The sequence below is a fragment of the Anopheles coluzzii genome, chromosome X (genome assembly GCF_943734685.1).
Source record: "Anopheles coluzzii chromosome X, AcolN3, whole genome shotgun sequence".
Lineage (NCBI taxonomy): Eukaryota > Metazoa > Arthropoda > Insecta > Diptera > Culicidae > Anopheles > Anopheles coluzzii.
The window spans coordinates 7,827,061-7,851,628 of NC_064669.1; the positions used below are offsets into that span (position 1 = coordinate 7,827,061).

The following is a 24,568-nucleotide window of genomic DNA, read 5'->3' on the forward strand; positions in this document are numbered from 1 at the left end:
TACAGGCACAGCAAAAGATTTATTTTAGCATTATTGGAAACAGTTCACAACATGCAGAAAACTTAAGCAGTTTTGTTTGTACAAAAAAGGAGAGGAAACGAAACAATCAAGCTAATATTAAAATATCTCCATATAAATATGCACTCCCTTGTGTTTGAATCCGCACCGAGTGCGGGGGCACTTGTTGATATGTTGTTGTTACGCAGCTACAGTTTACGGTGAAGCTTCACTTACGGCGCGATGGATTGTCCACGCGTTAGGCACATTGATCACACATTGGGTGGGCCCCATCGATGGGGTGGGCGGGTTTCGGGAGCAAGCGTTACAGACAACGGACAACTTTAACGGTGCGCGTTACATCTAGCACATGCTGCTCACAAAGGCGCTACCAAACAGCAACCACGAACAAAAAACCGTTGCGTGAGTTCCTGCCAGACATCTACGGGAAAATCTGCTGCTGCTGGTGCTGCTGGGCCAGCGCGGAAATGCAGTTGACACAGTCCCGGGGCGGGGCCGGCCGGGGCGCAATGCCAAAGAGCGACAGGAGCAGCCGCTTGAGCGCCGCCCGGAAGTCCTTCAGATGGTACGCGTACAGCAGCGGGTTGAGCGCGGAGTTGAGGTGCGACAGCGTGATGACGAGCAGCATGACCGGCGCGTGTATGTGGCACTGGGGGCAGAACGCCACGATGCAGTTGATCGTGTGCAGCGGCATCCAGCAGAGCATGAAGAACAGCACGATGATCGACAGGTTCTGGGTGGCCTTCACCTCCCGGTTCTGGGCGGCGCGCAGCACCCGCAGCATCGTGCCGCTGTACTGGTCCTTGCGCTGCGTCCGGCGCTTGGTCGCGTGCCGGCCCGACTGGCTGCAGCTGCCGGACCCGTCCTCGATGCTCGCCATGCACCGGCTGTCGATCGAGTTGACCGACAGGATCTGTTTGCGCTGCGAGTTTGCGAAAAAATAGTGCTGAGCGTTGTGGTTTGAGCGTTTGAGCGCCTGCCCCTTACCTGCCGCACGATCACGCGGTAGATGTGGATGTAGAACGCCAGCAGCAGCACCGCCGGTATGATGATCGTGACGAGGTACAGAAACACCAGATAGTCGTAGTTCATCACCTTCACGAACAGGCAGGCGTCCTCGGCCGGCTGCTCGTGCCAGCCGAACAGCGGCAGAAACCCGACGATGAACCCGGCCAGCCAGCACATGCTGATAATGTCTGCATAAGGGAGAGAGAAAAAAAAGGGGGGAAACTCGAATCGCACAAAACGCTTCGCACGTGAGAGGCGCCACACTTACAGAGCGTCGTCTTGGTGCGCATGTTGCGCGAGTAGGCGAGCGGGTGCAGGATCGCCCAGTACCGGTCGATCGACACCGCGACCAGGCAGAAGATCGAGATGGTGCACAGCACGACCAGCAGCGAGATGGTGAACAGGCAGGCGTGCAGATTGCGCGGCAGCCCGATCGAGGCGAGCACCGCGAACGGGATGCCGAGCGTGCCGACCAGCAGGTCGGCGGACGCGAGCGACACGATGTAGTAGTTGGTGCGGCGCCGCAGCCGCCGCTCCGTCCGGAACGCGACGATCACGAGCGTGTTGCCGAAGATGGCCATCAGGGCGACGGTCGCCTCGAGCAGCGCGTACGGCAGGTTGAGCCGCACCGTTGCCTCCGGCGGCTCGTCGCCCGTACCGTTGCCCCAGCCGGGCGTCCCGTTCGCCCGCAGGCACTCATCGGTCGCGTTGCCGGCCAGCAGACCGGTCGCCGTCATCAGCCTCAGCGTCTGTTGGACCAGCGTCGTTGGAAGAGAGAGAGAGAGGGAAAGAGAAAAAAAAGCACGGTAGACGACGAACCCGGGGCTGTGGTGCCTGGGTCTATATAAAAACGCGTCTCACAAGCCACCACTCAAGCCGACACAATCAAATAGATACTGTCTTTATACACCGGCAGTGGCAGGCGCGTTATCTCGCACGGTGTGGCACGAGCGCGCAACCGGAAGCGGCGCGTACGTCGTCGGTGGCGTACGGCACTGCGGCATTACGGGAATCGTGCGGCCGCGGGATGAATGCTTCCACTCGCCAATATCCTCACACACACACACACACACACACACACACACACACACAGACCGACCACAACAACAATAACAACAACAACAACAGCGTATTAGGCCGCGAATTTCGCGCGAGGAACGCACCAGCCCAGGACAAAAATTTTTTGGGTTGTTTCTCCCGCTCGAGACGGTTCGCAAATGCGCACACTCTCGCCCCAAATGCTCGCTTTTGAGGCGACAAGGCACAACGCAGCAGGTTTGGGTTGGCCGAGTTGATCGACCCCCGGTCCTTGCCACCCACACCTCCCCCCCCCCCCCCCCCCGCTGTGGAACGATGAAGGTTGATTAGGGAAAGGTGTATTTACTTCCCCCCCCCCCCCATCCGAAAAATTGTACACCATTCTTATCCACCTTATACAGTACCACCCACAGTACCGCCACCCAACCCTCTTTTTCTACACTGGAGACCATTTTTATCGCGAGCTCGTAATTACTCTCCTCTGCAACTTCCTGACAGCTCCATGAACGCACCCTTCCTATCTGTGGGTGGGGGTGTTGTGGTGGGGTCTTGGGGGGGGGGGGGGTGGTGTTGCACACACATTATTAGCATTTTCAGCAATTCACCATAATTCGCGACCTTCCCTCAATTTTCCTCGCGACCTTTCCATCCCCATTGTTTTCCACCCACAACCACCACCGCCCCCCCCCCCCCCCCCCCCCCCATCAACCACTTTTTGAATCGCCATCAAGGGGGACCAAGATGGCGACCGATGGAGACTCAATTGGTGTGCTACAATCGGGGATGTGGGGGAGGGGGAAAGGGGGTGGGGGTGTGGGTGTGTGGGTATGTAAAATGTGGCGACGGAGGCGATGAATTAATTTTTCCGATGGTGTTTATTTTCCCCCAGTGGCGGAAAATATGGTACAGCGCATGCCGCTTCTATTCCTTCTACCCCTCCGCTACACCCACCTCCCACATCCTACATCTGAGAAGAGAGAGAGAGAGAGAGAGAGAGAAGATGGCAGCCGCCAGGGAGCAAGGGAGCAGCAGTAAAGGCGAAAGGCCCATCGCCTTTATCTCACCGCAAGTTTCTGTCTCTCTCTCTCTCTCTCTGTCTCTCTCTCTGACTTTTTGCTCCAGACTTTGACAATTTTCCACCATGGAATTTTCCCGGAATGGAGAGTCCCATTGGAGAGAAGCACAGATAGAGAGAGAGAGAAAGAGAGCAAAAGGATCACCCTATCTATCGCAACACGCGCTCTCTCTCTCTCGGTACTCCTCGTTCTCTCTCTCTCTCTCCCTCCCTAGCACAAAGGGAGAGGCGCGTGCTCCAGTAACACAGTCCTTTAAACTGTTGCCAGTTAGTTTGCGAGCAGGCAGTACGAAGGATACCGTTTTACACGCTGGTCAACTTCCTGTCTGTCCTCCGCCAAAAAACGAGGGGAAGCTTGGGAAACAGGCCCAAAACCCCGCACTCAGAGCAACGCAACCTGAGGAGCGCAAACGTGTCCAGCACAACCCCCCCCCCCCCCCCCCTTCTTCGTGTGGAAAATGACGAGCGAGGAGAGGAGCTAGGAGAAAAAAACTGACGTCTCGAGCCAAAGTCGGAACAACGGGCAGTGGCCGTAGTGCAAACCGTGACACTTTCGGTGAATCTTTCGGTGAACCCTCCTCCAAGAGGCCCTTCCCGGACCCACTCCCAGGCGGTGAGGGATGTAAAACTCGGGACACGCTCTCGCGCGTGCCGAAGAGCCACCAAACCTGTGCGCGTGTGTGTGAGTGTGTGTGTGTTTTTGCGACTGCTGCTGCGGCCAAGTTGCGCGTTGCGTAGTGGTGGCCCCGGTCGCCAGTTGAAAAGCTCGTCACTTTTGCACGGGGGTTTCTTTTTCATGTTGTTGTTGCAGCCAACCCGTTAGCAAAATAAAACTGTGTGCGTGTGTGTGTGTGTGTGTGTGTGAGAAGAAAAAAGAAGAGGAGAAGAAAGCGAATCGTCTCGAACTCCAATCCGCTCCATTGTAGTGATGGGTAAATTCAACAAAAATCCGGAATCGCTTCCGGATGACTCCGCCAAAATTGGAAGCGATTCCGGAAGGTAGGTGCGAAACTCCGACCTCGGAGCCGTCCGGAGCCGTTCGGAGCCGTCCGGAGCCGTTCGGAGCCGTCCGGAGCCGCTAGTCGGCAGCCGGAGCCGGTCGGAGCCGTCGGAGCCGTCGGAGCCGTCCGGAGCCGTCGGAGCCGTCCGGAGCCGTCGGAGCCGTCCGGAGCCGTCCGGAGCCGTCCGGAGCCGCTAGTCGGCAGCCGGAGCCGTCCGGAGCCGTCGGAGCCGTCCGGAGCCGTCGGAGCCGTTGGAGCCGCTGGAGCCGTTGGAGCCGTTGGAGCCGTCGGAGCCGTCCGGAGCCAGCCGGAGCCGTCCGGAACCGGCGGAGCCGTCGGAGCCGTTGGAGCCGTTGGAGCCGTCCGGAGCCGTCGGAGCCGTCGGAGTAGTTGTAATAGTCGGAAGCATTCTGAAGCGCATTAATTTCCCGATATTAGTGATAATTTTATTGTAAAAAACAGCTAACGAGTAAAAAAAGAGTCTTCTTCATTTATTGATATGAAGTTTTTTTGTGTGTTTTTTTTTCAAAAATAAAGCCAAAAATAATTGTTTGCTCCGTATATATACATAGGAAAAAAAAATGAATCAAATTAGGAGGTCAAGGAGCAATAGAACTATGACGGGAGCTGGGTTTGATAAAATACGAACGAGGCAGACGAGTGTAATTATGGCAGTTTTGCACGGTTGTTTACATCGACTAACGTGTATGGTTTAGGCCGCACTTGTTTTTTACCGAATAACATGATGGCACATGGACAAGACAAAGAATATAACTATCAATCATCCGTTCATCTTTTATGAAAATAAAGATCAATAATAGTTTGATTCATAGTTTTTCCCTATATATACGGAGCAAACAATTGTTTTTGACTTTATTGTTTAAAAAAAATACAAAAAAAACTTCAGAGCAATAAATGAAGAAGACTATTTTTTTACTCGTAAGCTGTTTTTTTTTAAATGAAATCATCGCTGATATCGGGAAATTAATGCGCTTCAGAAGACTTCCGACTATTACAACGACTCCGACGGCTCGAACTGGTTCTGTCGGCTTCGACGGCCCCGACGGTCCCAACGTCTCCAACCGGTTCCGTTGGCTCCAACGACTACGACGGCTCCGTCGGCTCCAACGACTACGACGGTTCCGACCGGCTCCGACAGCTCCGTCGGCTCCGTCGGCTCCGGACGGCTCCAACCGGCTCCGTCGGCTCCAACTGCTACGACGGCTCCGACCGGCTCCAGCTGCCGACTAGCGGCTCCGACGGCTCCAACGGCTCCGGACGGCTCCGGACGGCTCCGACGGCTCCAACGATTCCGGACAGCTCCAACGGCTCCAACGGCTCCAACGGCCCCGACGGCTCCGGACGGCTCCGACGGCTCCGACGGCTCCAGCTGCCGACTAGCGGCTCCGGACGGCTCCGGACGGCTCCGACGGCTCCGGACGGCTCCGGACGGCTCCGACGGCTCCGGACGGCTCCGACGGCTCCGGACGACTCCGACGGCTCCGACGGCTCCGGACGACTCCGACGGCTCCGACGGCTCCGGACGGCTCCGACGGCTCCGACGGCTCCGACGGCTCCGGCTGCCGACTAGCGGCTCCGGACGGCTCCGGACGGCTCCGGACGGATCCGACGGCTCCGGACGGCTCCGGACGGCTCCGACGGCTCCGGACGGCTCCGACGGCTCCGGGCGGAATCGACGGTTTGAATTTTTCGGAATCGGAGCCAGAGTAGCAATGCTCGGAAGCGATTCCGAGCCGTGGGTGCGATTCCGGCTACCCATCACTACTCCATTGCATGTGTGTTGCGCCTGAAAGGTAGGCTCGCCTCCGAACGTGGTGTTCCCTTTTTGTGTGTGACTGTAACTGTGTGTGTGTGTGACAAAAATCGAAAAACCCCATCGAAGAGAGCATCTCGCAAAACTGCGCGTGTTTGTGTGCGTGTGTGTGTGTGTGCGGATATTGCCTGATATTACAGCGAGTGAGCGCTGCTGCTGCTGCTGCGGTGTGTGCAGCTAACATGTCCGAACACAAAGATGGTGGCAAAGTGGCTGCTGCCGTGCTGATGGCGCGTCCCGTCCCGGCCCTGGCCGATCCCGCACCACTGCCGTCGCCCCGTGACGTCCTGTGAACGGTCCCCGCGTGTGTGTGTGTGTGCGTGCTTGAGTGCAAACTAGGTGTAGTGTGTTCCTCAGCGACGTGCGTGTGAAAGAATTCCACCAAGGGGAGTCACCAGCAATCAAAAAATTGGGAGAAAACATACACACACACACACGTACAGCGCGCGAACATCGCGCAACATTCCAGTTTGCAGCGCAGCTACAGGCCCACAAACAAAACCACACAATCAATAAGCACCCAAAGTTCGCTGATCGAAGCGCCTCCGCGCGGGGAAGGGAAGGAGGCGGGCAGGCAGCAAACAACAAGGGGACGGGGAGGAGGGGGGGACAAATAAGTAAAAGCAGCAGCTCGAGCAGAGGGCGAGCTGACGTGTGCGGGAGTGTGTGTGTGTGTGTGTGTGCAAAAGTGGATATTCACCCCCAGCTCACGCCCACCCCCTACACAACCCCCTCAGCCCTGTTTGCTGAAGAAATGTGCATTCCGGCTCAACACGCGCCGTTAGCGCTAATCGGTAAGTGTTGGTGGATATGTGCGTGTGTGTTTCACCCCCCCCCCCCCCCGCACCTTCCCCTTGATTTTGTACTTGATTTTTCCACTCCGAGCGCAAAGCGGCCATTAAAATCCCTGTAGAGGACGCGCCGAGTACCCTATTCCTTGAAAATCCAACCCTCCCCCCACCCCCCCAACTTCCCCTCCCAACAACCTACCCACCACCCACCGAGCGAGTTGCGAATTTACGGTGTGAAGCACTGCAAACGACCAAGTGCCAAGTTGAAAACATATTGTTAGCATTAGGGAGAGACAGAGAGAGAGAGAGAGAGAGCGAGAGCGAGCAAGTGAGAGTAAGTAGTGGAGATTATTAGGATTCGGGGGAGGGTCGTGAGGGGAGGAGTCGTGTGCAAAATTTGACTGGCTCGTGCCTTGGATGTAATCCGCTTTTCCATATGAAAAATTATTAGCCCGCTGCTTAGGAAAACCTTCAAACATCCCACATCCATTGCCTGCACGACGCAAGAAGAAGAAGGAAAAAAAAACTGAAATCGGAGAGTGCCTAGACGCTATCCCGACGCTCCTGTTGGGAAGTTACGCGGTGCAGGGAGGGGGAACACACACATTCCTTTTTTTTCCACTGGAGTACATTGGTTATTAATTCTCGGTACATTATACTACGTTGCACGACGAATGGTGGCAGCGTAGTAGTTAAGAGTACAGTTAGTCCTATTCGAGCGCAGAAGAGTAGTTGTCAGTGCCACTAAACCTAGGCACACAGTCATTTCATCGCAAAAAGAGATTATTTTGATATTCAGTATCGCAGTCCTCCGAATTGCAAACTGAGCGAATCGACGATTGGGAAGCTTTGCTCTATTTTTAGCCTCCTAAGGTAGTCTGCAGGGTTCCAGCGAACCTCTAGGCACTAGTCTCCGGGGACCTACCCGTGGGGGGACGTATTCCCAAAAAAAAAAAACAAGCAAAAGAAAACATTTCCTTGCAAAGAATCACGGATATTAGTGCTCGAGCTAGCAAAAACTTCTGTACATCCGGGCTGGGCAAAACATATTAGTAACATATTAGGAAGTTTAGGTTTCCCAAAAGGTTTAGGCAACTTCTGGTCCTAGTGATGCTAGCCGATAATGGTTGTGAAAACTCCTTCGTCCAGAGGTGTGGATATGAATTCCTTTCCTCCAGTGCAGTACTACGGCAAGTCTTGCACTAGCTAGCCGTGCTCAACCTGTCCGCTTAGGCATCTCCACACGCGTTTAGGTCCACAGGGAGCTCTGCCGAATGTTGCTCCCAAATTGATAGCCCCAAACTTCAGCGCGGTTGCGGGGCCCAATCGCTTCGCTGATGTGATTAAAGCCCTACCAGGCTCAAGCAATAAAGCAAAAGAAGAAAAAGGACGAGATACAAGATTGAATTTCGTTTAACTATGCTTATTTGCTTTCGATTCCCGCACACACCCACACACACACACACACGTAGCGAAAACATCCAGGTCGGTGCTCTCGGTTTACTCGGTGCTGGAACCTCGACAGAATAAATAAATAAACATTGCGCTCGCGGGGTTCAGCATCCGTACGTTATAGATTTCCGTTTCCTGTTTTCCTTGCCTCCCGGGTGCGCCTACCTTCCCGCACAGTTCATTTCCCACAATGCCGTCCCGGAGCTTCCGGGGTTTGCTGGTGAGAGAGTAAACTGAAAAAGTAAAGCCTGCAATGCCGGTGGTGTTGTTATTCTTTTTTTTTCCCCCAGGATAATTGGTACTCGAATTTTGCACACGACGGCAAAGGAAGATCCAATCCTACAAAAATAAAAAAAAAATCCCCGGCAAAGCAGATCCTTAACTAACCGTCATCATCGTTGTCGTCGTTGCGAGAGATGAGCTATTTTTAAAAAGGTAGCCTTCAGCCCGGCACCTATAAATACGAGTCGAGAGATAGTGAACTGGAGCACGACCAACGCCGGAAAGCAGCGGCGACACAAACACAACGCTAGAGAGAGAGAGAGAGAGAGAGAACGAGTGAGAGAGGGAGATAGGAGGCATCCAGGTGGATCACAATTATGCCATGCCACTGCTGCAGCGCACAAAGCCACTGAAGATGATACAGCTTTACTGCACAGGTAAGTGTGTTGTTGTTCGGGGTATCTTTTTTTTTCGATTATTATCTCGTTTGGTTGGGGTTCCACATGGGGTTCACTTCCCATTTGCTCCCACGGGACGATGCCAGATGGTGTTTTGTTTGTTTGTTGCGAATCTTGTTTTTTTTTTCGTTTCTTGCGAATTCCCAGTACTGTTCCTGCTGCTGTCGACGGCCCTGTGCGCCGACTGGAGTGCCAGCTGCCCGCAGAACTGCACCTGCAAATGGTCGAACGGCAAGAAGTCGGCCCTGTGCAATGGGGCCGACCTTAGCGCGGTACCGTCGAACCTGTCCACCGAGATCCAGGTGCTGGTGCTGAACGACAACAACATCCCGTACCTCAACCGGGAGGAGTTTACCACGCTCGGGCTGGTGAACCTGCAGAAGATACACCTGAAGCACTCGCGCGTCAAGTACCTGCACCGGGAGGCGTTCAAGAACCTCAAGATACTGGTCGAGGTGGACCTGAGCGAGAACGAGATCGAAACGCTGGACAAGCAAACGTTCGCGGGCAACAACCGGCTGCGCATCATCAACCTGTACGACAACCCGATCAAGATGCTGGTGGCGGAGCAGTTCCCGGTGCTGCCGTACCTGCGCAACATCGACCTGCACGGCTGCCAGCTGCGGTACGTGGCGGAGACGGCCTTCTCCAACCTGGATCTGCTCGAGTTTCTCGACCTGTCCAAGAACCGGCTGGAGAGCTTGCCGCACCACGTGTTCAACCACATGAAGAACCTGAAGACGCTGATACTGGAGGAGAACTGGTGGAACTGTGACTGCCACTTGCGGGACTTCCGCAACTGGTACCTGAACAGCTCGCTGAACCGGCGCAGCCTGATCTGCCAGCGGCCGTACGCACTGAAGGGTCTGTCCTGGGAGTACCTGGAGACGGAGCAGTTCGGCTGCATGCCGACGGTCGAGATCTACCGGGACGAGTACGAGATCGAGGACCTCGGCACGAACATCACGTACAAGTGTGCGGTGTCGGGCGACCCGGAACCGAACGTCCGGTGGGACATGAACGGGAAGGACGTCGACCAGGACAACGCGATCATCGAGACGGAGCGGCACGTCGCGTTCGACGGCAGCGTCACGCTCTGGAGCAACCTGACGATACTGAACGTGACGAACAACGATTCCGGCTTCTACACCTGCACCGCCCAGAACCGGATCGGGCTGGCGAGCAAAAACTTTAGCCTGGTGCTGCCGGAGGTGGTGGAGCGCGTCATCATCAAGACGCCCGAAACGTTCTGGTACTTCGGGCTGATACTGGGCATCTTCGGCACGATCTTCGGCCTGCTGGCGCTGTCGGTCGTGGTGTGTCTGGTGAAGCGCAAGCTGCGCATGCGGCGCCGCCGGAAAACGATCAAGAACAGCGTCAGCTTCAACGACCAGGAGAAGAAGCTGCTCGACCTGAGCATCACCACGAACGAGCGGCAGGAGTTCAGTGCGAGCGACGTGGTGACGCCCTCGACCAAGACCGACTCGACGATCGCGATGGAGCCGGTGCAGATCACGATCGAGTCGATCGCGACGTCCAAGCGGGAGGAGTACCCGCTGAACGTGGGCGTCTTTCCGCCGCCGCCCGAGTTCTGCACGCAGATGATCGCGAACCCGACGATCAGCAACATCTACATCTCCGTCTCGGTGACGCAGGACCCGCTCGAGGGGGGCCCGGCGGACGTTAACATGTACCCGGACCTGCTCAACATACCGAACCGCCACCAGAAGGGCCCGCCGAAGATGCCGCCCGTCAGCGTGACGTCGTACGCGACGCTGCCGCGCAAGACGGCCACGGTCGGGGGCGGCCCGCGCTGCTCCATCACGTCCGGCCACAGCTCGAGCTCGGGCGGATCGAGCGGTGCCGGCAAGCCGTCGGTCGGCATCGGGCCACCGCAGGTCGGTTCGCCCCTGTCCTGCACGCCCAGCCTGCTCGCTGCGGCAGAGATACCGCTCACGGAGGGCATTGTCAATTACGCGACCACCGCGCTGCGGGACGACTCCGGCTGCGAGATGTCGTCGTCCTCGCCGGTCCCGTCCATGTGCGCCGAGTGCAGCAAGGTGCTGAAGGCGTCCGGTGGCACGTTCGCGCCCAAGTACGGCACCACGTCCCGGACGCTCCCCGGCCTCGGCGGCGGCGACCTGGCCACTAGCGGTCCCAGCAGCAGCAACAGCAGCAGCAGCAAGTGCGAGAAGCCGCTCGCCTGCCTGAAGTACGACAATATGGGCCGCCGGTACACGGCCAGCGGCAACTCGACGCTCTCGCTGCCGGACGAGCTGAAGCCGGCGGGCGGTCCGGGGCCCGCCGGGGCCGCCTTCGTCATCAAGCAGCAGGACATCGAAACCATCGTCGAGCAGGACGACCAGCCGGGCGGGGCGCCGGACGGGACGGAAGCGCCCCTGCCGCAGCAGCCCCCACCACCGTCGGCGGTAGTAGCCGGGGGCACGAGCGACCAGGAGGCCGCCCAGCGGGGCCTGTACGTCGTGGGGAACGATTTCGTGTCGCTGTAGTCGTGCAGTGGCCGCCCGGTGCGCCGGTGGCACCGCACGGAGCAACCGATCCAAACCATCGAACTTAACCTGTACAAAAGCGTTTATCCTTCCTCCTTGTTCCCACTAGCGCCACCATCACGCCAACCGACGCCCCAAGCAGCACCGCCACACGCCGAACACCACACCACCGTTACACGCCATTAGCAGAAGGGATCGAAACGAAACAACACTAAACAAACAGCAATGCAAAAAAGGGGGGAAGAAAATAATGACACCCTTTCACACCTCCCCCCCCTCCCCCCGCTTCTACTCCCCTCAGCTGCACGCAAGTTTTTACCGAAGAATGGTGACTGACCTGACCGCACCTCCAGAGTGCTTCAGCTAAGTGTGTCAATAATCTCGTAATAGTGCACTATTGCTCTGCGGGCTGCATACCTTTTGGGGGGCGTCCGTGGAGCGGCGAGCAATTACCGCCTTAAAGTATGCAACCGGTAGGGCAACCGAGCGCCTAAAACATGTGCAATTTAGCAAGGCACTGTAGCAGTGTAGCTCCTCCATCGCTTATTCCTATGTATCTCTCTCTCTCTCTCTCTGCCACTCTCTGTCGCTCCCTTTCAACCTTTCCTCACCGCTCACCCCCCCCCCCCCCCCTTTAGTCCATCCCGTTGTATCATAGTGTCTCGATGGTTAGGACAACAAGGGGGCTGTAAAGCATCGGTTTTTGCTACCCCCTTTGGTGGTGTTGGTGCCAGCCGCGTGTGATAATCAGGCGCCTGCGGTTGTTGAGCTGTGTTTTGTGCGCCTCCCCCCCCCCCTCCCTGTTTGCTTGCCGATGAAGCACCCCATAGTTGCCATTAGTACCGCTGTCACACACTGACAACCCGGACACACCCAAAGTTACTTAGTAGCTGCCATTACTATTACTATACGATTCGAGCGGGAGGCGGGTAGGCGGGGTACCGGAGCCGATGATGTGTCCGTTATTTTTAATTCATATCATACACACACACACACACATACACATATATAAATATATATACTTCACTGTTCAGTACTCCCGTATGCAGTGCGTAAATGGGGAGTGTGGTGGGGCAGCTCATCGCAATGGAGGGGAAAGGGAAGGGACTGGAGCAGGACCGCCAAGCCAAAATGTGGTCTTCCAGCGAGCGGCGAGTACTGTACAGACCGGAGCCACCCTGCCCTGCTCGCAGACCGCAGCGAAATCGCAGCTTTAGCACGGCCATGATGGCGTCCTAGCGAGGTAGTAGTTTAGTTGTTAGCGCGCGTCCGCGCGCCACGCTTCAAGCCAAAATGGTTCCCCAATTCGGCAGTGGGTAATGTTTGGGTACAGTCTGCCCCGCTAGAGGGCTAGCGTGACGCGCATTTTCGGTTTTTGCAATCCCCCGGCACTTAGTGCGCTTACGTTGCCCATTCTATTACTACTAACTACACTATGACTACTACTAAACACACACACACACTCACAAACACTGCAACGAAGAGGGGAAGTGAGGGGAAGCATGAAACCAAACCTATTTAGATGTTTTCGTTTCGCATTGTTCCATTACGATTTGTACTCCATTCGTGATTAATCATTATACGAAAATAGTAAAGCAACTACAGAAGACAACTACAACAGCAGCAACAAAAAATGAAACGACTTACGCAAATCGGTGGGGGGGTAGGGCAGGGTGCAAAAACAACAAAAAAACATTGTAACCTTGTGCACTAAGCGCAACACAAAACAAATGAAAAAGTGGACGGGATCGAAAATTGATCGAAGAAAACTGAACAAAAAGCAACGTGTAATCCAAACAGGTTAAACTGGCGACAAAACTTGCAAAAAAAAAGCAACAAAATTGTATTATAAAAAGAGCAAAGCGGAGAAGAAAAGAAGAATCCGTTTCGGCAGTATAGAGAACGAACGAGAGAGAGAGAGACAGCTAAAAACCGAACGGTTTGTTTATTGTTCCGTTGGCTCTCCCCTCCGGAGTGAAGTTCAGTATCAGTTGTGGATAGAAGCTATGGTACACTTAAGATGTGTTAAATGTGTAAGATTGGAATGTAAAACATTACCAAAACCGAAAGGGCAGGCTAGTAAGAAAGTATTTAAACGGAATGGGCGGAAGCAAAGCGAGATGAAAACGACATCGCGGTATATAAATATATATATACACACACACACATATAACGATAAGCTTATCGGTAAAACCTTGAGTTGTGTAAGGGCAGTTGCGTTATTCTATTACACTTTAGTAGACCCAAAAGGTAAATATAGTACACTGAAGGAAGAGGAGGTGTGGAGGGTTCAGCTTGCGGAGGACGCGGAAGCAGAGGAGCGAAACACAAAACGAGACGAGACAGCAAACGGTTGGATGATACTTCAGAATAAAATCAATCAAATCTAGTTAGAGAACAAATGAAACAATTTTAGCGTACAATTAGTAGTATATGCATATGACCGATAGAGAGGGCAGGCAGGAAAACAAACAAACAACAACAGCAGCAAACAAACAAACAAACAAACAAAAAACACATAGTACATACACACAGAAGACAAAATAAATCAAAAGCAAAACCACGCGATGGTAAAAGTAAGACAAACCAAGCCACCCAAGGGAAGGCACACATTCGTTCAGCGTTAAAAAAAAAACAAAACAAAACAAAAAGCAGAAGGCGATTTAATTTTCACGCTGTACATAAATGGGCATCCTCTATAGGTTTGATTTCCTTAGCGAGGCTCGCATTAGACGTATCAACTCTACTTAGTTACCCACTCTGCGACGCTCCAACAAACACACTCTATATATCTCAAAATCGACACACACACACACACATATACACATCATAGGCAAACACAAGCAATGTACTCGAACGATCATACTCAGTTGAGCTGGTTCTATTGGTAATCCTTGTGCGTATTTTTATACCTCCCAGTTTTTTTAGTGCCGAGAGTGGCCATCTTCGACATGGGCTAGTAGCTCTCGAGTAGCAAGTGAAACTCTGCTCGCGCTCATCCTGTCCTGTCGCAAGCCATTGTTACACCATAGGTCACACACAGTCAATGCGCGTCACTTGTGTGCAAAATCAAGCGGTTAGGTTTCTTCGTCTCTTTTCGGTGAACTAGGGCTTGGGTTTGCATTGGCTACAGCATGTATCAACCAACCAAAAACCCAAGCAAAAACTGGCAGAAACGCAGTGGACAATCAGCGATCGCTTTCCAACGGCGCTATTGCTGCCCTATTTTCGCTTGCGTTTTATTCCAGAACCAGAAGCGGCAAATTTCACACAGTAACACACGGGAACAGGATAGAGGGATAGATAAGTTGCCGCATGATCACGCTGGCTGAAAACAAGGAAGACAGAGAACAGAAAGAAAAAATAACAAATCAAACATGGCAGTTACACCCTTTCTGTAGCATACGCTTACCAACTCTCATATGTAAACACACCTACGACAAACTGTACTAGTCAAAATCCATCGTTTCAGAGCAGCATTAAAAAAACTCCCAGATACCAGTCGACAGCAAACAACCACAACAACAAAACGAAAGAAAGAAAGAAAAAAAAAACAAGCAACATTTACTATTCCTTTACTGCTCGTGCAAAATTAGAGTACTTTCTAAGAAATAAAAGAGAGAATAATTGAGAATGTGAGTGGGCTTTTGTTTTATTTATACATATCATGAAATAAAACACAATCTGTTTGGTTTGCCACAGGCTGCTTATCACACGAATTCGCTAGATGACTCGTTTAGATCGCTTTTGCAATGGTGAGTATTTTGTTGTTATTCTGTGCAATATGCTAAAGCTTCCTAGATTTGTTGTAGTACAACCGGGGGCAGCCAAGTCCTTGTTACAAGATAGGCACGGCCCGGGTTCGGATAGTGCGTCCATCGAATAGACCACCGGGTAGCGCCGGAGCGTCGGCAAAGCATGTAAAGAAACACGTAACGACATAATGAAGTGCTTTAAAAGCCAATTCAACCTAATTAAATCTCTTTGCTCGTCTCTACCCTTAGTCACAAATTTTTGGTTAAATGCCTCCTAATCGCCCGTTACTCGCTGGCGATTACAAGGCGAAAAGGTGTGCATTTAGCAGTAGTTCAATATCTTTAATTTATTTCAATAAAAAAATCACTATTAAGTAGTAACTCATTTGGAATCCCGGCCAAACTAATAATGGCTATGACCAACGTCATTTGTCAGGTAAAGGTGGATGGGAAACTCTCAGGGCCTTTTGCTACCACCAAAGGTCTGCGCCAGGGAGACGGGCTTGTCTGTCTCCTATTTAACTTGGCACTAGAGAGGGCCATCCGCGACTCGAGGGTGGAGACTACGGGAACCATCTTCTACAAGGTAACCCAGATTCTGGCACACGCTGATGATATAGACATCATTGGTCTGCGGCTCTCCTATGTAGCAGAGGCCTACCAAGGGATCGAGCAGGCGGCAGAGAGCCTCGGATTGCAGATAAACGAGGCAAAAGCCAAACTGATGGTGGCAACAACGGCGGCCTTACCAATAAATAATCAGAATCTACGTAGGAGTGACGTATATATAGGTGAACGCACTTTTGAAGTCATCCCAGAAGTGACCTATCAAAGATTAAATGTCAGCAACGACAATAGCAATGGTAGTAGAGTTGGATACTGGATACTGGAAAGTAAGCAATTGCGGGGGGGCCCGTCAATGAGGGGCCCCGGAATCTTTAGTCCATTATCTATAACAGTTGAATATAACTCTGTATTAGCAAGGAAGGCCCCGTGGGTTATGGACGTTGGGGCCCCGCGCTAGACGAACCCTGAGCCCCCCAGCAGCAACAAAATGTAAGTTGAAATGTTACATAATCAAAGACGGATGCCGAGTACCCCTTCCCCCCGTACAGAGGGCCTCAACAATGCTTACTGCTTAGGGCCCCTGACACTGTAAACCCGCTACTGTTCTACAGCCAGAAAAATCAGTTCACCTCAAAGAACCGCTCGCGATAGGCGAAGCTGAGACTATATAGCACCTCTTAGCCGCGGTCGACATGAAGATGCACAGAAGCCATATGTGTGGCCCCATATGTGTGGAAGGACAATGGAGGAGCCATCATAATGACGAGCTATACGAGATGTACGGGGACCTCACTGTCGTGCAGCATATAAACTGAGGTGGCAAGATGGCGTGGAGGCGTCCGCCATTAAGGTCGGTATAACAGACCGGCAGACGTAGGCGCGAGACCGTCAGCGGTTTCGGACACTCCTGAGTCAGGCCAAGACCGCGAAGTGCTTGCAAATGGCTTGCAAAGAAGAATGTTAGATTTGAAGAATATAATTTATTCAATAATTAAAATAGGCGAATGAGGTCAATCGGCTCAAATTCTCTATACAAAAAAAACAGTTCTTAAATACTACAACATGAAGAGATATTAATATATAAAACTCAATTTGACTACTTTTTTTTAGTGAAAATACACCTACACAGCAATTACGAGATTTAGATTAAATTAAGGATTTAGGTATTTACCAAAAGAGTCCGACTGAGACAGACACTGTGCAGGGGTTAAACAAATCACGATGTAATGCTTGATGCTGTTTGTACTTCAATTGCATGGACGTCATTTGAAAGATCATAATTCAAGCTTACTTCCAAAAATGGATTTATGACCTTGCGAGCTGTCTTTCGCCAGTTATCCAGAATTTTCGCCCAGGTGGATGAAGCCTTACGTGCAGGCTTTCAGGCAATTTCTCGCAAAAAATTTATTGGAGTAGAGCTTTTGCATGGTCTAGAAAATCCCAATGGAACACAGCACAGGAAGATGTTGGATAGGTTCGCAGACTAAGCTGTCATGTCGAAGTTTTACCAAATTCGTCTAAAATGATCGCATCGAGAGTTGGCGTTATTGCTTGCCGCTGCCAAGCTAGTGAGCGCGATTTCTGCTTCCTGATATGTGTGTTAATGTTTTTCAGGAACTTTTTATCTGTTTGGCCATCGTTGCATCGACCTCCCGGCCAAGCGAACGCAGCGATGTAGCGACTTTTCCCTCAGTCTTCATCTTCAGCTCCCTTTGAAGCCTTAAATCGCTCAGGAGCGTTAGCCATTTGGAACTCGGCTTTCTTTCGATGCTCTGATTGTTGTCTACTAGTCTCAAGATGTTGTAGATGTCTGAACAGACATATACGACGTCCACAAGCTGCCGCACGGTGTCCGTTTTAGAAGCTACGGGGCATGCTCCTGAACAAAGTTGCTTCACTTTTTAGACCATCTCGGTTAGAGTTTAAGTCATAGAGGTGTTAAATTGTGTCTGCTGACTCATAGAATACTATTTTATTGAAAGCCTTTATTAACGTTTCGTATGTCCGGGTGAAGATAAACCCATGAAAAATCGGAAAAATGTCGTTTTTTTATGCCAACGTTACAACAGACCGACCTTTTTTTCATCATGGCTTAGGTAAAAAATATATGTTTAATTGTTTAATACAAATAACGAAAAAAGCATTAGAAATATTCAAAAAAAAAAGTTGAAGAAAATAGCAAATAAATTCACATTTCTAACGCACCAGCGGCTGAAGCCAAGTCAGGCAACGGACAATTCTCACTATTTGTATTATTTATATTGAATTATTTATAGCACAAACGTACACTTTCAAGCAAAAGTATCAATTTTTGGGGTCAATTTTAACATCACTTTTGTACGTTAAACCCGACACAGTCCAACAGGCTTTTGATTGTAATTCAAATTTTCAAACAATTTTCAACCCCCTACGCTAACCGTCAACTGACGGCGCGCGCGTGCTCACAAACCGCACAGAAACGTGCGGCTACAACACCCGTTGTGTTGCAGCGCAACTGGTATAATCGGCCTTTTGACAGGGGTAACTCACCCGTCGCTGTCAAAACAGCTGTCAGCACGCTCCCACCACGGGGCACTCACGGGCCCGCAAACAATAACAAACACAACCCGCGCAGAACGGGCACCGGCTGAGCGTGCAAATCGTGCGGCAACATCATGCTGAAAACGGGGCGCCTGCTGTCGCTGGTAGTGCGCCGGACGTCCTGTCCACCGCGCGCCAGACGGTTGCACCTGGGCGCTGCCGTGGCCGTGAAGAAGTACACCGACACGGAGAACGATTACGCCCTCTCGGTCTTGCGTAATGTGCCGATGGTGAAGGAACTGCCACCCGCGACCGGTCCGCTGCTGCAGGAGGATCTGGACGAGGTGCTGCCCGTGGCCGAGCGGTGGTGTGGGTCAGACCCGGAGCGAGTGCTGCTGCTGCTGCGCCACACTGTCGAGCGGGTTCAGTGCGCAACCGAGGCGCAACCGTTCTCGCTGGAGGATGCACGGTTGGCCGGGTTCGTCGAGGTGTTCGTGCGCACCGTGCCCGACTTCACGGACGACCAGCTGGCCCGGGCGCTCGGCACGCTCGCCACACTGGACGAGATCCGATCGATCTACCAGCCGCACTATCTCGCCCTCTGGACCGCGCTGGACGCCGTCTGCCTCGACCGGGTGACCGGCTGGAACGTGGACCGGCTGCTGCACTTAGCCGACGCGTGGTACCCGCTGCGGCTCGTCAAGCAGGGCAAGTTCGTGCACAAAGCGATCTGGAAGATCAGCAACCGGCTGCGGAAACTCACGCCGGACCAGCTGGTGCGCACCGTCTTCTACATCAACCTGACGCGCGTCCCGGTCGAGAACATGATGGACATCGAGGTGAACTTGCAGCACAACTTCCCCGCCTTCACGATCGCGGACGTGGCCGTGCTGTGCATGGGCTTCTTCAAAACGGAAACGCCCGTCCGGTCGGCCGAGCTGCTCGAGCGCATCTACGAGAAGGTGACGGCCGAGGTGGCCACCGTCGAGGACATTGCGCTGACCGCCATCCTGAAGCTGCTGCGCTACTCGTCCCGCATCCCGCAAGTGCCGGCGATGCACGCGCTGCTCGATGCGCTCGTGCCGCACATATCGCGCCTCTCGCTGCAGGCCTGCCTGCACGTGGCCCTGCTCGGCAGCGACATACACGTGTGCCATCGCGGGACGCTCGAGCCGGTGGTGGACCGGTTCGCCGGCAGCGTGCAGCAGCTGCGCCTGAAGGACGCGGAGCGTATCGCGTTCGTGCTGGCGCACGGCAATGTTGCGCTCGAGGGTGGCCGGGACGTGGCGCTGCTGCGCGCGATACTGGCCGACCTGCCGAACCGGGTGCCGGAGATTGTGCAGTACCCGCGGTGCTACATCGCGCTGCTACACTTCCTGTCGCTGCGCGGCATCCACGACGCGGCGCTCATATCGGCCGCGTTCGAGCCGCGCTTTCTGCAGCTGGCGTACGGGCGCAACATTGGCGGGGCGGGCCGGGAAGCCGTCTCGCTCGATGCGTACGCCGCAATCAATTTGGAGGGCGTGTACGGGACCGGGCGGCGCTTCCCGCCCGACGCCTTCCGGCTGGTGTGCAAGCTGACGCAGGACTACCTGCCCAACCCGCGCTACAAGCTGACCAAGTCGGACCGGATGCTACTCGACCTGCAGGGCACGTTCGGGGCGCTGGTACGCGAACCGTGCCAGATACTGCACCTGCTGCCCCACTACCAGCGCCCGGACATACTGTTCTGCGTGGACGAGCGGGCCGGGCGCGTGGTGCCGCTGGGCGAGCTGGCCGCCACGCACGAGATACGGACGCGCGCTAGCGTACTGGGCGAACGCAGCCGGGACGACCGGTTGCGGCTGGTCGCGATCGTGGTCGGCTCGTGGAACTGCTACGTGCGGGACGAGCGGCGCCGCACCGGCGGGTACGCGATGAAGCTCGAGCAGCTGCGCCGCCTGCACTACGACACGCTGGAGGTAAGGCAAACGGGGGATGCGCATTGTGTCGGTTCGCTCGTAAACCGTTGTCTCAATGACCAGATTTACACCTGCATCTCTACGACCGGCATACACCGGGTGTTCCTTACATTTGGTATGGAAAGTTATTGTTTTTCATCACATTCATACTTCAATCACGTTTGTTCCGTTGAAAATTAAAATTTCAAATTTTAATTTACTTCAGTGAAGAAATGGGATTTTTATAGACTCTTCTACTATTTTTTTTTATTTTTTTAACTCACCTTTTAAAATGAGTTTTTAGTGCTGTTCTGCGTAAAATACATTGAAAGTGCCTTTTTCCATTCATTTTGCATGTGATTAAAAAAAACATACATTTTTTTAATTGTTTTGCTTTGTTTCATAATCAATGTTATCCAACATTATACGCTTGTTAAGTACATTTTCATAATTATAAAATTTCATAAAGAGTACTAATTTTGCCACAATTTTCTCTGCTGGTATTATTTCTTGTTTTAGAAATATGGTTAAAAAAAGCTATATGAGGAAATATAGAACATAATCCATATTTAAATAATATACAACGCACTTTATACGTTAGATTTTTTGGTAGAAAAAAATAATAACACGAAAAATACGTTTGAAAAACATTTTTTATGAATAATTTCGGCTTTTCTGTTCATATTTTAACAAAATCATCAGAATAATTCATGAAGTACTTAATTACTAATTCATTGACCATGGTGCAGCATTGAAGCAAAATATTTAAAAAATAGTAAATGAAACATTTAAATTCCCATTTCTTCAGCACAGTAAATGATAATAATTCCTTTATCATTAAACCAATTTTTTTTAATCTTAATATTAATTACACCATAAGTTATGAAAGTTTTAAAATTTAAAAGGCATCACTTATCCTACAAAATGTATGGGATACCCGGGTATGCCGGTCGTAGAGCTAAATGGGGTATCAAAATGAAATATTTGGGAATTTTTGAAAAATAAGTTCACCATGAGCACTTTATAAGAATTCAATTTCCTAAAGATACGTGACAAAATTAAGTAGTTACCAGTGCTGCAAAATGTCACTATCAATGTCATAACAAATCTGACTGAAACAAATTCCATATCAGCGTCACGTACAGTGATAATCAGAGGTGATACTCAAAACGATTGGTGTGATCAATACATGCTTCATGGCATGTTTGCGGCCATCGATTGGTCAGTCACAATGTCGTGACATTTTTATACTGTGATCAGTTCTGCAAAATGTCACTCACATAGAAATGACAAATTCCAGCTGAAACAAAATCATGTCAGCGTCGCGAGCTCTACTGTGATGATCAGAGATGAGACTCAAACAGTTGGTGTGACCATCATATGCTTTGTAACCCACTTTTAGTCCAGTCACTTGCTCGCGATATTTTCTGTCGATAATCAACACGATAGTCATGGGAGATATGCGGTGCGTGCGAGTGGGCATAGGCAACAAAATGAGCATGCTTTCTCGCAATGGTTTGACCAGACAGACCGAGAAAACATGCTCATTTTGTTGCTTGAGACCACACGCCAAGTATATTCCAAGCATGTCGTGATTATCATTGAGAGAAAATGTCATGACCAAAAGAGAGTGACCAAGAGTTGGGTGCTAAACAAAATGTCACCAAGCATGTGATTGGTTCACTGACTGAAACCAGTAACATTAAGCAGCACTGTTCACAGCCAGAAAAAATGATCGTGATTATGCTTGCGACGGCATTACAGGGTTTCCCACGATTTATTGGTTGGTTCCCACGATTTATTGGTGCGTTCCCACGATTTTTTGGTCATTTCCCATAATTTTTTGGTAGCAACCCACGATTTATTGGTCGGTTCCCAAATATTATTGGTCGGTTCCCAAATATTATTGGTCGTTTCCCAAATATTATTGGTCGGTTCCCAAATATAATATAATATAATACCGACCAATAATATTTGGGAAACGACCAATAATATTTGGGAACCGACCAATAATATTTGGGAACCGACCAATAAATCGTGGGTTGCTACCAAAAAATTATGGGAAATGACCAAAAAATCGTGGGAACGCACCAATAAATCGTGGGAACCAACCAATAAATCGTGGGAAACCCTGTAAGTTCAGCTTGTCAGTTAGAGTATCGCGGTTGCCTCAAGCACTCGCATGTCGTGTTCGGCATGTCATGACGCACTTTCATTGAGTATCAGCAATGAACATCAAGCTACCACGGATGTGTACATTGTTTTCGTTGGTGAAAATCTCGTAATGCTCATGACATTTTGCAGCGGTGGTAGTTACCATCGTTCAATAAAAAAGTTATTTAAGTTACAAAATGAAAATAATACCCATCTTTCCGGTCGTTAAAGGTTATAGTAAAAGACGTGTGTATTTTTTTTTGTACTCCTTCTCACACCAGATACCGTGGTACGAGTGGCCAGTTTATTCCCGGGACGATATGCGCCGCTATCTCGAGGCAAAGCTGGCACCCTTCCTGAGCAGAGCGCGCTCCCGAGAGACGATTAAATAGAAAAGAGACAAAGAAAGTAACAACAACCGGTACAATAAACAAACAAAACAAACGCTACTCCTCTACTACTCTAGCAGCTTCGTGAGCGTCTTCTTCGTGTACTCGTACACCACGAACAGTACGGCGGTCGCCGGTATGGTGCGCACGATCGTCGGCAGCAGCCCGTTGTAGAAGGCCAGTGCGCCCTCCTTCCGGAAGATGTCCAGCCCGACCTGCGTCATGCTCGCCCGCATACTGTACACCTGGATGCGGCTCTTGATCACGTCCGCGGGAAAGATGACCGTCCAGAGCGCGACGCCGCCGACCGCGCCGGCCACCATCGTGCGCACCGGCCCGATCTCGTCCTTCGACTGGCCGGGGCGGGCCAGCAGCGCCCGCGTCTGCTCGTACCCGCCGAAGAAGAAAAAGTAGCCCGGCATTTCGCGCGCGAACGTGGACGTGAGGCCGCGGAACATGCCCGGCACGCCCTCGGTGCGCAGGATCTGGCTGACGAGCGCGTACGAGGAGATGGTCGGGCGGCCCTTGCCGCCTCCGGCCGTTTCGCGCAGCGCCTGCAGCTTGCACTTGATCAGCTCGGTCGGGCAGAGCGTGAAGGAGGAGAAGAACGCGGCCAGAAAGCCGGCGGTCGCGTTCTCGAGCGCGGACAGGTCGGCCACGGCGGGTTTGTGGACGAGGCGGCCGACCGCCTGCTGGCACGCGCCGTACGCGGCGAATAATACTGAGTTTTCCGCGACGTTCGCGACGACCGCGGGCAGCGTGCCGGCGTACAGGCCGCGCACGATCCCGTCCCGGCGGAACGTTTGCAGCGTGCAGTTGACGAGCCCCTTGTACAGGCCGGGAAACGTTTGCATCTTCACCTTCACCGTGTCCATCGGCTGGCTGACGTACACGAGCGCCACACCACCTGTGCCAAAAAAAAAGAGGAGTAGGGAGTGCGTTAGAGGCCGCATGGGGTCGGGGTGTCGGTTTGCGTGCTTACCCAGCGTGCCGGCGATGAAGTCAATCATGCCCGTCTTCAAACTGCTCGATTCGCCCGCGCCGTGCATGTTTGTTTGATCTCTGTTTGAGCTCGCTGCGTTTGCTGATCCCTTAGCGGGGAGCGGGGGTTTTGAGGGCTGCTGCGTCACCGTGCTTTCAAAATGCACGCTGCGGTCCTTAGGACGCTTTGGCTTGATTGTTCAGATCTGCTGATTGATGCTGGAAGGTGTACTGTGTCCTCACGAAACACGATCGATCACACTGCAACCCTTCACACACTGGACAGGCACGCGCTCCGCGGCCCTGTTGCTAACATAGCGAGCTAACTACACACTAATTCCTAACCGTCGCACCAGGGGAAGGAGAGGGCTGCTGTCCAAGCGAGAAAGAGAGCACGGCAGCGTTCCACAGGGAGATATTTCTTTTTGAAGAACGCGCAGCATATACACAATGTGTGGCGATTGATGATAAGCAGCGCGGCAGCAGCGGGCGACGACCAGCGACGAATCGTCAGTCACCAGAGCCCCGTGGCGCCTTATCTCGGCCCGTCTCCTTGTTGTCAGCCTAACTTTATTTGTTTTCGCGACCGAACGCGGACGCTGACGACGACGCAGAATCGGTCTAATCGGTGGGACGCCACGGTTCGAGGATGGGTGCACATCTCCGGGAAACTGGTTGCGTCGCTGCGGTGGGTGCGTGTGTGTGTGGGTGTGTGTCGATGCACGGCAAACACTGATTTCGGAGGCCCCCGGGGGCTCGGGGCAATCGCGCAATCACACACGTGCGTGCGTAAGACGGCTTTGGCAGATGATGACATATCGCCTACGGTGAGGCCACTGCGTGAGCGGTCACTGT

The 24,568-nt window shown here is 52.3% G+C and overlaps 4 protein-coding genes across 4 annotated transcripts; 2 read left to right on the forward strand and 2 right to left on the reverse strand.

The window, feature by feature from the left end:
• Positions 1–2,350, reverse strand: LOC120952800 (adenosine receptor A2b). The gene is made up of 3 exons (XM_040372320.2): positions 1,295–2,350; positions 1,006–1,214; positions 1–940 (listed from the first exon to the last, which is right to left on the reverse strand). The coding sequence occupies exons 1-3, from the start codon at positions 1,761–1,763 to the stop codon at positions 440–442; spliced, it is 1,179 nt and encodes a 392-aa protein (XP_040228254.2). The 5' UTR covers positions 1,764–2,350; the 3' UTR covers positions 1–439.
• A 3,552-nt stretch (positions 2,351–5,902) lies between these two features.
• LOC120952792 (uncharacterized) lies at positions 5,903–15,106 on the forward strand. Its single transcript, XM_040372310.2, has 3 exons — positions 5,903–6,768; positions 8,508–8,876; positions 9,045–15,106. Exons 2-3 carry the CDS (start codon positions 8,822–8,824, stop codon positions 11,405–11,407), a joined length of 2,418 nt encoding a protein of 805 aa, XP_040228244.2. The 5' UTR covers positions 5,903–6,768; positions 8,508–8,821; the 3' UTR covers positions 11,408–15,106.
• Positions 15,107–18,158: 3,052 nt separating this feature from the next.
• LOC120960296 (uncharacterized) lies at positions 18,159–22,800 on the forward strand. The gene is made up of 2 exons (XM_040384323.2): positions 18,159–20,210; positions 22,625–22,800. The coding sequence occupies exons 1-2, from the start codon at positions 18,384–18,386 to the stop codon at positions 22,733–22,735; spliced, it is 1,938 nt and encodes a 645-aa protein (XP_040240257.2). The 5' UTR covers positions 18,159–18,383; the 3' UTR covers positions 22,736–22,800.
• On the reverse strand, positions 22,567–24,568 carry LOC120960312 (mitochondrial ornithine transporter 1). The gene is made up of 2 exons (XM_040384324.2): positions 23,715–24,568; positions 22,567–23,639 (listed from the first exon to the last, which is right to left on the reverse strand). Exons 1-2 carry the CDS (start codon positions 23,779–23,781, stop codon positions 22,801–22,803), a joined length of 906 nt encoding a protein of 301 aa, XP_040240258.1. The 5' UTR covers positions 23,782–24,568; the 3' UTR covers positions 22,567–22,800.